Genomic DNA, 15,825 nt, shown 5'->3' with positions numbered 1-15,825 from the left:
ACTAGTGTCCTCTCACCTTTTATTCTCCCTTCCCCAATCCTACCACCCTAAATTTCAGTGCCTCCAGGTCATTCCTTAGAAGCCTGTTTTTACCCCTGTGCCTTCACACAGGCTTTTCCTCTGCCTGGACAGCTTTTCTTCCCTTGACTGATTTTCACCTGCTCTGCACCACACCCACTGTCATTGACTTGTGGGCAAATTACTAAAGCACTGGACCCCTCAGTTCCCTAGTCTAATAAGACTACCTACCTCAGTTGTAGAGATTAACCAATAGATGGTAAGGATCTTAGAGCAGTGCTGGCACATGGGGGGTGCTCAGCTACTAGCTGTCATTGTTCTCACTCTAAAAACTCCGAGGCTCCCCCACATGAAGCATTTGTCCCAGAACATGTTATAAGCATTCATTGTGTTGACTCCCCTTTGTGCTACCACAATAACCAATACTGCTTTATCACAGAACTTACTGCATCATACTATAAGTATTTTACTTGTCTGCCTCACTGACAAGAAAGTCCCCAAGGGCAAAGGCATGACTTAGTGAACTTCAGGAGGCACTCAATAAACGCTTTTTGAATGGATAGTGAATGCACCTCCATTCATTTAGGAAGAGTTCCCTCTTTTTAAGGGTTCAAGATTTTCCCACCTCTGTCTCAGATTTACCAGACAACATAGAAACATTTTCCAGATTTCTTTATTCACCCGTATAAAACCTTACCCAGACCGTGAGCACTGTGCATGTGCACACACACACACCCCCCACTTTGGTAGGCCTAGGATCCCCGTTCTAGTCCCCAGGCTCTAGGGGCTCAGCACATATGTCCCACACCATGCCCACCCATGCCCACCCAAGCCCAGTCAGCGTCTATGCCTGGGCCTCAAAGGGGCAGGGGCAGTTTCCTAGGCTGGAGCTAGATCTTGTTGGGGCCTCCTTTGCAGGGTCCATGTACCTTCACCCTGACTCACATTAGGGCGTTCACAGCAGAGTGGCCTGTTCAGAATGAGGGACTGGCTGCCGATAGGCTGGTAGCCGGGCCCTAGCAGCATCTCGGCGGCGGCGGAAGGCCAGGAATTCCTCCCGAAGTGCAGCACAGCGGGCCTCAGGGCCAGGAGCATGGGCCGTGTTCAGGAGGCAGCCCACCTCTGGAGTCTTCGTACCTGCAAGAGGAGGACAGAACATTGAGAGGAAAAAAGTCTTGAGGTTCACTGGCACCATGAAGCTCGCAGGGCCGGCAGGTCAGATGAACTAAGGGAGCAAGTGGAGAGAGCCTGGGGCCTCAGGCCCAAGCGGGAACAGACTTGGTCCTAAGGCTGTGACAGAACATGGACCAGCAAGGCCAGGAGTGCCTGCCTTTCTGGAGAGCTCACACACCTAGCTCTGACTCAGCTTCAGCTCGGGGTCGAGGGCCAGCCAAGCCCAAGTATAGAGTCTCCAGCAATTCCATGTCCCCAGGGAGTTCTGAATCCCATTCATAGTTCTCATCCACAGATGTGTTCCTCCTGTAAAAAGGGACAAATGTGTGGGGTGGGTGGAAGAGAGAATACAGGGTGGCCAGAAAAGCTGAAACCTGGGCTTCCTAAATTCAGAAAGGGCCATGATTTCCCCTGAGGATTCCTGGACTTCAGGCCAAATCTTCTGAAGGGAGACAAGGTCTCTTGGCCCCAAGGTGGGAGTGAACAGAGAAGGCAGAAGGTATCAGGAAAGGGGTGGGGAGAAAATCTGAGACAACAGGCTGGACTAGGGTTAGGGCAGGGGTGGGCAGGGACTGCCCTTACCTCTTGCTGACTGTCACAACATGCTCCCTTCGGGGCCATCTCTCAGGGCCACTGGCCCAGCTGCTGGTGTCTCCTGGAGTGGGGCTGAGGTAGCTGCCTCCTGCTGAGGGAGCAGTGGAGGGGGGCCGAAAGAAAGAGGCACTACCCCGCCCACTGCTCTGGCTGGTGAGGCTGCCCCGAGGGGCAGCAGGGACAAGGCTTGACAGCAGCCGTTCCCTCAGTGTCCAGTCAGCCAGCGCTGTGTAGGCAGGCTCTGCGGCAGCCCCAGTCCGAACTACAGCTCCAGGAAGTACTGCTCTGGGGGACCCCGGGGGGGAGTCCAGGGATTGAAGGAGAGGTGAGGTCTGGCAGGGTTGAATGTCTGTGTAATCTGGGGGTACAGCAGAACCAGGATCCTCAAAAGGGGGCCAGTCCCCATCCACATTCATCTCCCTGAAGAAGGGCAGGCTCAGGTACTGGAGCAGGGGTCCTGTACCTGGCAGGGGACTGGGTGAGGATGCCGGAGAGGGCCCCACAGGGCTGATGTCTGCAATGCAGAGGGGATGGGGCAGCCCACTGGGGCTGCTGCTGCAGTCATAGGACTTGGTTTGACAGTGGGCCGGGGTCCGAGGTTCGACCTGCTCAGGGCCTGACCTTTCTTGGGGGATCTCCACACTGGGTCCCATCACAAAGCGCCCATCTGGCCCCCGGCAAATGGGCTCCAGGGGCAAGGGCCCCCAGCTAGGTGAAGGATCTGGAGGGGAGCTGGGGGGTCTAGTAGGTTCCCCACAGAGCAGACTCTGGCACATGCTTGGGACTGGGGAAGCCTGGAGCTTCAGCTTGGCCATGCTGTCAGGACTGCCTGAGCCTGGAGCAGACCTATGGAAGGACAAGAGATCAGGGCCTGTGGTAAGGGCTAGCCTCTCTCCCAAGAACCAGCCTCAGGCCTGGACAGGTCTGGTACACAACAGAGTAGAGCTGGGAAAGCAAGTGAAAAAGGACCCACATGGACAGGTGGAGGGGGGCATATGCAACACTGGACCACCCCTAGGCTGGGGCTCTGCAAACACATCCTCACCTCCCTCTCACTTCTGTTCCACCTCCCAGGACTCCCATCCTGAGATGCAGAAAAGGAAACCGAGAATAGGGGTACACTGTGGGGAGGCAGGAGGGACTTACAGTGGAGCTGACAGCCGGGGTGGAGAGAAGATAAGAGGTGGATCTGCAAGGCAGGAGAACCAGAGGTGACACAGGCAAACCCAGGGCCCTCCAGGGCCCCAGACTCAGACCCTCACCCAAGAACAAGTGCCCAGCCCCATCTGGCTGGGAATAGAGTAGGCAAGGCAGGGTGCAAGATGGAGGAGGGAGGGCTTTCCTCCACGTAGGAGGCTCTGATGGGAGCTGGCCCTACCTTGGTGGAAGTGCTTGCGGTGGCGATGACGAGCAGCCCTGTGCCGGCTAGTTAGGCAAGCAGCTAGGATGCTCACAAGGACAGCCACCCCTAGGAAGCAGAGCCCACCGAGAACGCCGGCCAGTACAGGCTGTGGCAGGAAGCCTGGCAGCTGGGTGCGTGATGGGTAGACCTCTAGACCTGCAGAAGAGGCCAGGAGGGAGGGTCAGTGTCCAGACTCAGTGGGCTCAGAGTGCCCAGCCTCGGCCCTCCCTCCACGTTCTCACCAGAAGTGGAGACATTGGCCAAGTTGCTAGGATTGCTGACATAGCCACCAGCCAAGGCCACAAGGCGAAACTCGTAGAGAACATCCTGGGAGTGAGGGGGTCCAGGAAGGAGGTCAGGGCCCAGCCTGACCACCCACCCCAACCCCATTTGGAAAGACACAGTATTTGGGAGGTTAGGGTGAAGTAGGAAGCCGGGAAGATCAGAATAGAGGAATGGAACTGGTGCCTGGAGAGCCACAGAACCCCTGTGCCCACCTCCCACACTAACCTTAATAAGGCCAGGCACCAGCAACTGCATTTCTGTGCCTGCCACGGCCCGGTCCAGCACCTCCCAGCCCTGGGAGCCTTGTCGGCCCTCTAGGATGTAGCCATCCAGTCTCTGAGGGACCAGTTCTGGGGGATCCCAATGCAGTAGTACCCCCCGGGGTGTCCTCACTGCCACCAGACCTCTGGGAGGGGACAGGTGAGGTGCCATCTCTGTCACAGGAAGCCTGGGGGCAGCTGGTGTGGTAGGAAGTCCTGAATGGGATAGGCAGGCATGGTAGAAACAGGATTTCCAGTGCTCTTCCCCACTTCCCCTGGTTTTCTACAACCCCCAGTGCCCAATCATTTTCCCAGAGCCCCTAAAGACAAATGTGGATCATCCTCCACAAATTCCTCTAGGTCCCAAGCTGCTCAGTACCTCTGCCCCCTCCCACCCAGATCCTCCCATATCGGGGCTTTTCCTGCCAGCCCTTCCCCATCCTTATCTGCTGCTCTGGGGTGAGAGGTCCCTCACCTTCAGGGGCAGACAGGACGATCTCGCTGAAGGGCCCACTTCCCAGCTTGTTCTGAGCTAGGACACTGAACTGGTACTGGGTGTGGGGCTGCAGCCCTGGCACAAGGAGGTGAGCAGCCCCCACAGGCACTGCCAGGGACACCCAATCATGGTGGGCTCGGTCAGGACGCTTGGCCCTGGAGGACATGACGAAATGGGGGTACCTCATCAACTAGGAAGACTAGAAAGCTTGGAGTCCAGAGAGCTGGCCTCTCTCCTCCCCTCCTCTATTCAGGTTCACCTAAAGATTCTCAGTAAATCAGGCAGCAGAGCTGGTGCAGGGCAGGGATAGAGGGTGGGAGAAAAGGCAGAGGGAATCAGGGCAGGGAAGAGAGGAGTGGCCCGCAGGTCACTCACAACGGGGTATACCAGACGCTGAATCTCTGCAGATAGCCACCATCAAAGCCAGGCTCCCAGGAAACATTGGCGCCCTTGGGCAAAGGCACCACAGACACATTGGTGACAACATGGGGGCTGGTGCCTGGGTAGGAGGGAATGGAAGGAGGGATTACGGACCCTGAGGAAACGTAAAGAACTAAGGGGAGCCCAGAGCCTCTGTCCTCCACCCATCATTCCAGGGATCCCCCACCCACAATCCCCATCTGAGCCTCCAAAACTGATTCCCCATCTCCTGTCCCATGTGGCTTCCTGCAGCCCACAGCCAGCTATGTGGCCACTAACCCAGCACGTAGACATTCGTGGAGGTGGCCACTTGGGCTACAGCATTGCTGGCGATGCACTCCCAGTGCCCATGGGCCTCCTTGGTCAATGGTCGCAGGATGAGGCTACTGTTGCTGTCCACCTGGGCCTGGCCCTGCAGCCCCCGGCCCACCTACGGAACCACTGGTCAGCCCTGAGGACACACGCAGCCACCCCTCACCAAGGGCGCCACGTCTCTCCAGGCAGCTCCAGCTTCCTCCCCACCCTGCCTCTGAGAACCTTTCCCTTCCCACATCCTCCTTCTCACAAAATGAACAGGGACACAAAGGGTCAGGGGTGTATTGGGCAGAATACAGGCAAAGCAGACTCAAGAGCCTTACCTTGGCCCAAGAGACAGTAGGAGGAGGGTCTCCTTGGGCAGAGCAGGGGATGAGTAGCTCCCGCCCAACTTCTTGGAAATATTCTTCTTTGGGTCGTTCTAGAAAAGCTGGGGGGGCCTGCAAGCCAGAGTTGGCATTGGGAAGGGCCTCTCTCATAGTGATGTGCCCTTTCTGGGGCTCCCAGTCCCACCACATCTAAGCCTCATCTCTGTCTCCCTAGTTCCATGTCTCTATTCCCTGGTGGGACAGAAAACACTGAGGGGCTTGGAGGCCTCTCTGGAAGTATTTAGGCCCCTACAGAACACCCCCAGAGAGGGAGGTGATGTGGTCAACGTTAGTGAGAATAGGGGTGGAAAGAGTATCTGATTGTGGATGTGCTGTGTGACTTAATGTTCCATTTCCCTAGCACCATCTCCACAAAATAAATAAATAAATAAATAAATAAATAAATAAATAAATAAAATTCGGGATGGCATCTGACAGCTGCTGCTGTGACTACCACAGGAAACACAGACTTGGAAGCCCCCCAACACATCCCTCTACCAGTCAGTTGTCCACACAGTGCATCTTCAGCCACATGACTCACTACTGCTGGCTCACCCTGAGCCTCACCTTGAGCAGCACACGGGTCACTGGGGAGGGCCCTGCAGTGCCAAGACTGTTGTAGGGGGTGCAGGAGTATTCTCCCAGAACGTCCTCATTCCCCAGGGCAATGACCAGTGAGCCTTCTGGGCCCTGGGACCAGCCAGGGAACTGTAGGGAAGACATGATCATGAGAGGTCAGCAGATGCAAGACAAGTGAGGGCAGGTACAAGAAGCCCACAACTATGAAGATACCACAGCTCTACTTTCTAGGCCTGACCTCTCTGCATTCCAATCCTCTGTCTCACTTTCTTAGAGAGGGGCCACTTGAAATGGCTGTGAAGGCCAGGACTGCACAACTCCAGGGAATACAGGGCGAACACCCTACAACTGAGCTGCATGGGGGCTTTCTGCCTGCTGGGGCTTCATCTGTTCATCTTCCCAGCACTCCATGACTAAATTCAGCATCTTCCACCCCAAATCAGATCCTTTTCCTGGCTTCCCTACTTCTGCATTAAAGGCCCCACTCTCCTCACTAACATCTAACTCCTCACTCCTCCATCTACTTGCTCACCAGGTCTATCTTCCTAAAGAAGGCCTGTTGTCTAGATGTGAGACCAATCCACCTTCATGTCCTCCTCTCTAATTCAGGCTACATAATCTCTCATCTGGACCATTTCAACAGCCCAAGAACCCGTCTCCCTTGCCCACTCTCTCCCCCTCCATTCCATTCAACAAACTTAACTCCTGCTCACAGGTATGATGCTATCACACCATTGCTCAAGCAACTTCACTGCTTCCAACTGCCTTTAGATTTTTTTCTTTTAACATTCAACAAAAACTTATTGAGTACTATTATTGAAGAAGCCCTGGGGACACTAGGATTACAAGATGCAATACTAGCCCACAAGGAATTTATAGTCTTTGCAGACAAACAAAAGATCCCAATCTCCTGGAATGAGGTAATGTTAACTTGGCATCTAGAGTTGTTCTTTTTGGCACCAACCTGTCTTTCCAGCTGTCTCCGTACCACTCACATCCACACAGGTACTCCCAAGACGGATGATTCATTACATCATAGACATACTATATTGCTTTTTGCCTCTGAGCCCTGGTTTCTGCATGGAATGCTTGTCCACCCTACAAGGCCTATCACCAAAGTCCCAGACTACAGCTGATCTATTCTAAACCAGTCCCTAACACGAAGGCACTTCATGCCTGGCCTTCCAGCAAAGTGTCTCCGTCGCTGTCCCTCCCCCTTCTAGGCTGTGACCTCCTTAAGCATGGAATCTCACTGCTCCTGCTCCACATGCAACACTCTGCACAGCACCTGGAACTAAGTGCATGTTCTAGTAAGTGAACTGAATTAAACTGAACTAACTCCACCCCGGCTCTCCTGACAGGAAAAAAAACAAAAACAAAAACAGGCTGAGACCTTCATTCCTTTGCCCAAAGCCTGTAAGCCTGTACCTTATTTAGCTGAAGGGCTTGCCCATCCTTGGTCCAGCTGACAAAGAGCAGTGGGGGGTTGGCACGAACTGGGCAGCGGATCACCCCGCGCATGCCTATGGGAAGGGGTGTCTCAGGAGGCATCGTTGTCACCTGAGCTGGGTCTGGGGGGAAACAGTGACAAATTATGCAGGATGAGGTTGGCCTGGCCAGGGGAAGAGAGCAGGCTTTCAGGGGACCTGGGGTCAGGCTTACAGAGCACAGTGAGGTAGGCAGAGGCTGAGGGTGGGTGTAGGAGGCCATTGCTGGGCACACAGGTGTAGAGACCAGCATCATCAGGCTGGACAGCCTCTAGCCACAGGCTCCCATCCACCAGGATCCGCACTCGTGACTGCAGGCGGCTGTGGAACGGCATGTGTGGGGAAGCATCCAGGCCTTGCTCAGCCAAGACGTTCCTCAAAGACTGCCCACCAGTTCCCTACCCCCATCCTTCAGAGCCCCACCTAATGTGGAAGACATTGACGCCATCCTGGAACCAGCTATAGGTAAGGTTAGCAGGGTACGCCTCAGCCCGGCAGGCCAATGAAATATCCTGGGAGGTGTTGACCGTGCTGTTGTTGGGGGGCACAATGATGACTGGGGGTCCTATGGGGGAGCACAAGGGGAGGAAGCATCTCAACCCACAGTCTTCAGAGAAACCTAAGTTCACTTCTACTGTTCCTCCTGGACCTGCTCTCGGGAATGCTCATTCATTGAGTTTCTCCTGCCTAGAAGCTCTTTCTGTGCATGTGAGTGTGTCTTAGGGAGGAGTATCAGGTTTAAGTCTCCACTCACTTACACTCCATACCCCTCACCTGCCACATCTCAAATTACCTCTATGTTTCCTCTCCTAATCTAGGTACCCAGTACCTTACCCCAGGCTCCCCAACCTCTCCCACTGATGGCCATCCATGCATTAAATGGCCATTTATTCTTTGGCCACAGCAATTTCTGCTCAAGAACCCACAACAGCTGCTGTCTCCTACCACTTGAAGTTCCACTTCTAGACCCAGCCCTCCTAATCCAACCACTCCCTGCCTGGCCAACCATCTTTTTGTATGTTGAACCTTAGGAACAACTCCTGTCAAGTCAGTGTGGGCAGCTCGCTGTGCCCTATGCCAACCTCACCCCTGTCCCCAGGCCTTTGCTCTCTGAACCCCCAGCATGGAATGCTCTTCCCAAGAGCCTGGTCAAGCCACAGAGCCCCTGCTCTAACTTCTGCCACTGCACCGAGGGCTCCTACCACATGAGTAATGAATAATAGGCCGGTAGGGACTCTGCTAAGCACTGCACTTCATCATCTCATTTAACCCTCAGAAGAGCCTCTGTAGTAGGAATTACTGTCTCCACTTGATACATGAAGAAATAAAGGCTCAGAAGCAGAGAGGTTGTGAGGTGTGACTTTCCTAAGGTCAGCAGGGAAGATAAGATTCACATTCAGGTCTTGTCAGCACCATAAACTTTGCCCTTAACCATTACCCAACACTGCATTTCCCAGAGAACCACAGGTCCTAATTGGTCTTACTTTCCCCACACAAATGAGAAACTCTATAAAGGCAGAGTCCAGGCCTTCTATTTCTCAGCTTTCCTTCTAAAGGGAAGGTCTTGGCCAGGAATTACTATGTGCTGATCACTTATTAAATTCTTATCACAGTCCTAGAATTTGTGGTAGTAGATAGGAATCTCTTAATATAATGGGGAAACCGGGGGTTAGAGGGTCACATGGCTCATGATCTGACACTAGCACCCATGCTCTTTCCACTATACCACATCATTTTGCACTAAATGTCTGTTAACCGATCCTTTTAAAATTTAACATGCTAATTTTAGAGGAACAGCCTGCATTGGGAGTTCCCTCACTCTCCAGCCATGTGCACCCCCAGCCACAAGTCAGGCCTCACACAAAGGTGTTCCAGTTCCCAACCCTTCCCCCAGAAAGCACCTAGCACAAGCAGCTGGGTGGTGTGGGTGGTGCTGCCCTCAGTACTGGAGGCTTGGCAGGTGTAGATCCCAGAGCTGCCTCTCTCTACCCGTGGAATCCACAGCGTCCCGTTCTGCACCTAAGGTAGGAATTGAGGGGGCAACCTTCTCCAGCAAGCCTCAGGCCCTGCACTTCCAAGGCTGGCCAGCAGAGGGGGCAGCACTCCGGACTCAGGACACAGAGGCAAGGCCCCTCCTCAGGCCTTTCTTTGCCAGCTCCGTCCCTCAGCCCCTCTCCCAGCTCCTCCACCAGCCTCCTCAGACTCTATCTGGACCACCCGGCCCAACAACACGCTTCACCTGCATCTGGCCATGGCCCTGGCTGAGGTCCTGTCCTCGGAGCTTCCAAGTCACATGAGGCTGGGGGCTGCCACGGGCCACACAACGCAAGGTCAGGGGCTCCAGTTCCTGAACTTCCAGCACCTGGGGAGGCGTCTCCAGGAACTGAGGGGGCGCTGTAAAGAGGGAGGCATCAAGGGCTGCTAGGGGGGGATATTAGCTTGAGGCAGAGAGAAAGATGAGGGCTGCAGCCCTCACCCCACCCAGCGTCAGAGGAACCCCCAGCCCAAGACCACCCTATCTGCTGCACTCAAGGGATGGGAGGGGCAGAATGCAAACAGAGAGAGCAAATAAGGGTGTCAGCAAGGGTGGGGCAGTGGAACTGCTCTCTGCTCCTCCCACCACCACCCAGAGGTCCCAACATCCAGCTCCCAGCTTCATACAATTGACTGTGAGGAACACCCAGGAGCCATTAGCAGAATCATCTTCGGGGCTGTGCTGGTCCAGGAAGAGCACGCGGCACTCGTACCAGCCCTGGTCTTCCACCCGGAGCCCCTCAATCTGCAGAGATGCCCCCTTCTGCAGCCGGACTCTCCCTGGAGGAGGAGTCCTGAATTAGGGTCACAATGGTCATTCTCAGAGGTCAAAAACAGGACCAGTCTCTCCCAGTTACCCTGTTAAGAGTGTGGTCCAGAGTCACAGAGGGTAGTGAGGGCAGCCCCTCTGATCACACCTGCCTTTCAGCAGCAGAAACTCGGTCCAGGAGGAGAAACCCAGAGCTAAATAGGTAGACAGCTCAGAACTGTTAGGGGGAACAGATCGAAGAGCCAACACTAAGTATCCTTGGATTCTTTCAGGATCTGCCCATCCCTAGGCTTTCTGTAGGGCAAGAGGGTATGGATCCCATGAGTACACCTGCTACCAGACGACTGTCCACAGAAGCCTCAGCAGTGTCTGGGGCCTGAGGAGACACCCAGACCTACCCTATCAAAGCCCCTAATCCCTCAGGGCTATTATCAGTGGTCTAAGCGCCTTTGGGTGGCCAGAGTCCAGCTCCCCAAGGCAGCAAGGTCAGCAGCTTCCTCACAAATGCCCTCACACGCCAGGGCACCCCAAGCCCCAGCTGACTACAGCTCATCAACAGGCAGACATCACATTCCCACCCTCAGTCAGCATACACACCACACCACCAGGTTGAGACAGAGGTGCCCCCAAATCTCTCAGCACCTCCCCTGACAGCCCTACACCTCAAACAGCTTCATGGGTCCCTGGCAGTGCAACCTAGAAAAAACAGCAGCTCTGCTGTATAGTCCCCTGGACAAGTTACTAATCTCAACTCCAGTGTACCCATCTATAAAATGAGAGAAATCTGGGTGGGGTGGAAGGAAGAGATCATGAAGAGAGGGCAGGCAACATGGGGCCTGGCATCAGCAGGTGCTCAGACAAAAACTGGTGAACAAGTAAATGAACTCAAGATTTGAAATCGGCAGCCTGCATTCAATCCTAGCCCTGTCCCATACCTGATAACACACCATCTCCCTTTCCTTTCCATCAGTGAACAGTAACACCATGTACCAAGTTACCCTACCAGGAACCTGGCTTCACCTCTTCTTCTCTCCATGACTTCTCCCTCTGTTTGATCAGTAAGTCTTCCAAATTCCACCTCCTAAATATGTGTCCCTTCTCTACCACCTTCACCTTAGTTTAGTCCTGGGTATCTCTCACCTGCACTACTCCCAACAGCCTACTGAGGTCTCCTCCAACCTAGCCCTCCACACTCATCAGCTGTCCACCCTCCTTGATCTTTCATATGGATAAAGGATACAAGACCCTTTGCATTGTGCCCACTCAAACCAACCAGACTGTGCCCCAAATTAGCCCTTCCTAACACTAGAAATTCTAAAGCTGTTTGTGCACTCACCCCCTCCAGTTTGGTTCCATTGTACCTCTAGATGATCTTTCTCAACTAGAATCTAAACCTACAGTGCCCCTAATGCCATCTAAGAATGTCCAGTAGAGGCCAGCTGGGTGATTGTAGGCAGGGTCTTTTTTTCTCTCAAATATAAAGTACAGGGGTGTGGATTCTCTAAGGGTGGACCTGCTTAAAGGGCTTGGTGTTTATATCCCCACCTAGGACATTAAGCCTAGGCCTTGAAGGTAAATATTTAACATAATCACACCCTTCCACCAACCAGTGAGATTCCTCAGTAACCCTAATCTACCTGGCCATAGACTGCATTGTCCTCTAACTGATATGTGATATTAACTTTTCCCTGTGGTGATCTTCAAGAGCTAAAAAGAAGGCAGAAGAAAGAGAAATTGATGTTGAATATGGGCCATGCAACATTACGTACTGTTAACCCCTCAAAAATCCCCTTATAGAGGAAGAAACTAATGTTAAGCTTCTTTCCAAAATCACATGACTAATAAGTGACAAAGCCAGGCCTTCTTTCTCCAGATGGTCATATTCTCCATTGCACACTGGTATTAGTATCATGTCAACCTCAAGGTACTCAGCACTGAACACACTTCAGTGCTGAAGTGGAGTGTGCTCTCACTCTAGGATGTTGGTAGCCAGTGGGTAACAGTTCCAAATGTGTGTTGTGTTAACTAGAACATCCAGTGAAGCATACTGCATATCCTAACTTTTCTGTAAGCTATGGACTACTAGACCCATTACAGAAAAACAAGGTGGCCAGGGTGGGCAGTCCTGACTCCACCTGAGTCCTAAGTCTACCTCCTTGGAGGCCCACTCTCCACCCACAGTGCCAAAGACTGATGGACTTGAGACCTCCTGGAATGCAGGGATGTATACAGGAAGCAGGAGATATATCCCAGCTCTCACAAGCTCTCAGGAGGCAGGGAACCCATACTCATGTTCAAGTGCAAACTCACATATACACAGTTTAAAATATGGTGCTAACTGTGCCCAGATATTCCAAGAGACTATGGAGCAAAAAGAATACAGAAGGCTTCCAGGAAGCTTTGGCTATGAATATGATTTTGAAGGACAAAAGGCAGTAAAGGGAGATGACTACATGGAGCACGGGTGTTCTAAAGCAGAATGGGATAACTGATTTGTATCAAACAACCCAGGACAGAGAGAAAACTCACGTCCCTTCTGTCATTTGGGGCACCTTGAAACTCCCAAGGGATATAGCACAAAAGTCTAAAACCAAAAGCGGGTCCCATTGATTAGAAGCACTGGCCTAAGGCCCACCCCAGGAAAGGTGAAGTAGAATAAGGCACACCTCTCTTTCCAAATCTGAAGCCTGATCACATTTCACACCATGTAGATACTCTGTCCATGCTGATGTTCCACACACAATGGCTAACTTAACCCTAGTATTTAGTCCTAGCTGGTGTTTACTGCTTTTTATTACTTTCATAACAGTCTATAAATCCAGTCTCCTCAACTAGACTGGTTCTAGAATCCTCAGTGGTTGGACACTTGCCCTTCAGTACAGTCCCTAAAGCTCCAGTCACTGTCACTTCCATGGTTCCTCCTACATTCTAGGCTTCAGCCTCACAAACAGTCCCAGGCCATCAACCCTTCACTTGCCAAGAGGGTTTATGACAGGATAGCATTGTCCTTAGTAACCTCCACCTCCCATTGCCTAGTAACAGCAGTTCTGAGTCCCCTACACAAAGGATGAGAGGTCGCTTCCACACTGGGAGGCAGTAAAGAGTTAATGGGCATAGGGGCTCCCCCTCACCACCACCTCCCCCAAGGACCACCTCCCCCAAGGACCACCTCCCCCAGGGACCACCTCCCCCAGGGACCACCTCCCCCAGGGACGTGACTCTGCACACTAGCTCTGGCCCAAGCAGGAGCTCCAGACAGGGGGCAGAGTGGACACAAAGGGTAGGAAGAAAGCCCCAGAGGTTGCTGCTCACAGCTCTGGAAGGCAGAAAAGAAATCCCACAGGTAGCAAAGTTTCTGGCCAGACCTCAATACAGGGCAGGAGGCAGAGGGAAGGGGAAGAGTTGCACATCTGCCTGGGGGAGTCCCAGTAAAAGCCCTTCTCCCTCCTCTCCTCTCTTGCTTTAGTCAGGCATCTTCTGCAACTTCCCAGCATCAGTCACTCAGCCTACACCCCTTCCAGGTGGCAGGCAGAGAAGCAGGAGGGGAGGGCTGGTGGGCATGGCCACTTTCTCTCCACTTGTTTTAAGCAAGGCCCACTTTCATCAATTCTCAGGGGGCCTGTGTAGACATATGTGCTCCCACTAGGCTGTTTGCCAACAACTGCCCCCAGTTTGAAAATAAACCCTTCCCTTGGACAGCCTCCTCCCCTTTGCTTGGCCCTTCAGTGAGAGCTCAACCAATCCTATGGCTTCTTCAGGATTCAAATTAAAGAGGGAAAAAGGAAAGCCTCCCTCCCACCATCGATGACCTCCCCAGTTGGCGTTTCTTGGGCTTCCCCTCCTTAGCTCTTAAAGGACCCAACCTTAGGCCCTCCTACACTGACAGGAGACCTGCACTAAACCCCTCAGATTAAGGCTCCAGCCAGGATTAAGAGGAAGCTGACTGAGCCTTTTGAGGGAGCCAGCTGAGGCTAGGGAGGCCTATACACAATTTTAAAGTCCATACAGGAGCCACTTGAAGCAGGAACCCAGCCCAGCCCCTTTCATTCGCTATTCTTTTGGGAACCTGGCCCTCCCCAGCTTGGTGCACATGTTCTATACTAAAAATCAGGCTGATTCCCCCTGGAGAAGCAGAGAGGTCATAGACCCACCCACACTCCTGCCCTTAGCCCAGGCTCTATAGGCCTAGAACCCCCAGACTAGCATCAAAGACAGTGAAGGAGGGAGAGGGCAGGGGAGTGAGTTGATAGCAAAGCCAGGAGGGACCAGGACAAGGCCACATGGGGAGACCAGGGAAGATGAGGATGGAGTCTGTGAAGCTTCATGATGAGATCTAGAAAAGCAATTAGAGAATTAAGTTGGATACTTGAAACAGGACTGCAGGATCTCCCTCAGAAGAGACCACGTGGTGTTTTAGACAGCAAATATGTTAGTGTGTGTGAGAATGTGTGAATGTGTGAGCGCATGTGTGTAAACGTGGCTTGGAAGCACAGCCATGTTTATTAAGCAGGACTGAAGCAGTGGAGCTGGAGGTGAGGTCAGAGCAGGGACAGAGTTAAGGAGGACCTCTGCCCCAGCTATTCTTTGTTGGTCATCCCTCTGACCTGTAGATCTTACCCACGTAATCAGGATCCACTCGGGGAGAGTAGAGGCCGAACTGGATGAAGATGGGCAGCAGGAACCCAAAGCGCAGCCACTCAATGACGTGCAGGGGGGGCCGGCCAGCAGGGGGCAGCAGGTCACAGCCCAGCACAGCACTCTCCCCAGCCCTGCCCACCACCGGTACCACCTCAGACTTCCCTCGACCTGCATGGTGGGTAGCATGAGGGACAGCAGAGACCCACATCAGGGCTGGGAGGGGAAGTCCCATCAGCGTCTCAGGGGGCTCCCTAGGACTCTGAGTAATTGAGGGAACCCTCAACTTCTCCAGAACCCTCACATGCTAACAGAGAACCCCTGTGGAATGCCCCCACCCCAAGCTCACAAGGAGTTCTTGAGTCTAGCTCACCGTCAGCCCCCTGGCTGATGATCAGGCTGAGGATGGCCAGACTGAGGCACCAAACCATAGCCCAGCTGCCTGCTCACCCGGCCCCCCCTATCCACAGGGGGCAAGGTGGAGGGGCCTGGGATGGCCACAGCCCAGCAAGTGCAGCCAATCCTTGTGATCAGGTAACAGGTTTCAGCTCGTACTCTTCTGGACAGTTAGTGCTTGGCTCAGGAAACACCTGATGAAGCTGTTCTCTGGAGCACCGCCAGATCTAAATGCCAAAGGCAAGGTGATATGCAGAGTTGGCCAATATCAGAAACTAAGAGAAATCCCACAGTTAGAGAAAAGCTAGGAGGAAAACAAAGGGAGAGAAAAGAGATGAAGCAGATTAGTAGGAGAAAGGGTCACAGGAGACCAGAGATCTTGACACCCACCCCTTGGGGAATAAGACCTGGGGTGAGAGCAACGGGAGACTGAGGAAGTGCTAAACAGGTCAAGACAGGAAAGGGGGCAGGTCTTAGAAATGCAGAGGAATTCTGGGGGAAGTCAGGTTACTAAGGTTCTCAAAAAACTGAGGGAGGAGGAAACTGGGAGTTCCTACACACTCAGAGCAAATTTTCAGGAATGTATGGAAGATG

The 15,825-nt window shown here is 53.2% G+C and overlaps 1 protein-coding gene across 2 annotated transcripts; it reads right to left on the bottom strand.

Annotated features, from left to right (window-relative positions):
- Window positions 1-973: 973 nt before the first annotated feature.
- Window positions 974-15,266, bottom strand: IGSF9 (immunoglobulin superfamily member 9). Of its 2 annotated transcripts, none has more exons than XM_054563470.1 (20): window positions 15,209-15,266; window positions 14,818-15,006; window positions 10,059-10,211; window positions 9,637-9,791; window positions 9,299-9,416; window positions 7,821-7,962; window positions 7,573-7,718; window positions 7,339-7,481; window positions 5,899-6,039; window positions 5,287-5,403; window positions 4,928-5,078; window positions 4,604-4,727; window positions 4,208-4,383; window positions 3,698-3,948; window positions 3,430-3,514; window positions 3,164-3,343; window positions 2,932-2,974; window positions 1,774-2,631; window positions 1,370-1,497; window positions 974-1,155 (listed from the first exon to the last, which is right to left on the bottom strand). In XM_054563470.1, the coding sequence occupies exons 1-20, from the start codon at window positions 15,264-15,266 to the stop codon at window positions 974-976; spliced, it is 3,540 nt and encodes a 1,179-aa protein (XP_054419445.1). The 2 variants fall into 2 exon arrangements, with proteins under 2 accessions (XP_054419445.1, XP_054419446.1); XM_054563471.1 differs by having other exon boundaries at window positions 7,339-7,433.
- Between the last annotated feature and the right edge of the window lie 559 nt (window positions 15,267-15,825).

This window comes from Pteronotus mesoamericanus, unplaced genomic scaffold (genome assembly GCF_021234165.1).
Source record: "Pteronotus mesoamericanus isolate MK-2021 breed Mesoamerican mustached bat unplaced genomic scaffold, CSHL_Meso_final scaffold_705, whole genome shotgun sequence".
Lineage (NCBI taxonomy): Eukaryota > Metazoa > Chordata > Mammalia > Chiroptera > Mormoopidae > Pteronotus > Pteronotus mesoamericanus.
The sequence above is the reverse complement of the archived record's forward strand: the minus strand, read 5'-3'. Positions and strand labels throughout refer to the sequence as shown.

What these genes read in the sequence shown, in the direction of transcription:
- IGSF9 (XM_054563470.1), bottom strand. Translation starts at nt 15,266, where the DNA reads ATGGTTTGGTGCCTCAGTCTGGCCATCCTCAGCCTGATCATCAGCCAG. An exon ending in AGTGGATCCTGATTACGTGG is followed by an intron (nt 10,212 to 14,817) that starts GTAAGATCTACA and finishes CTCCTCCTCCAG; the next exon opens with GGAGAGTCCGGCTGCAGAAG. An exon ending in CTACTGTCTCTTGGGCCAAG is followed by an intron (nt 5,079 to 5,286) that starts GTAAGGCTCTTG and finishes GTGGTTCCGTAG; the next exon opens with GTGGGCCGGGGGCTGCAGGG.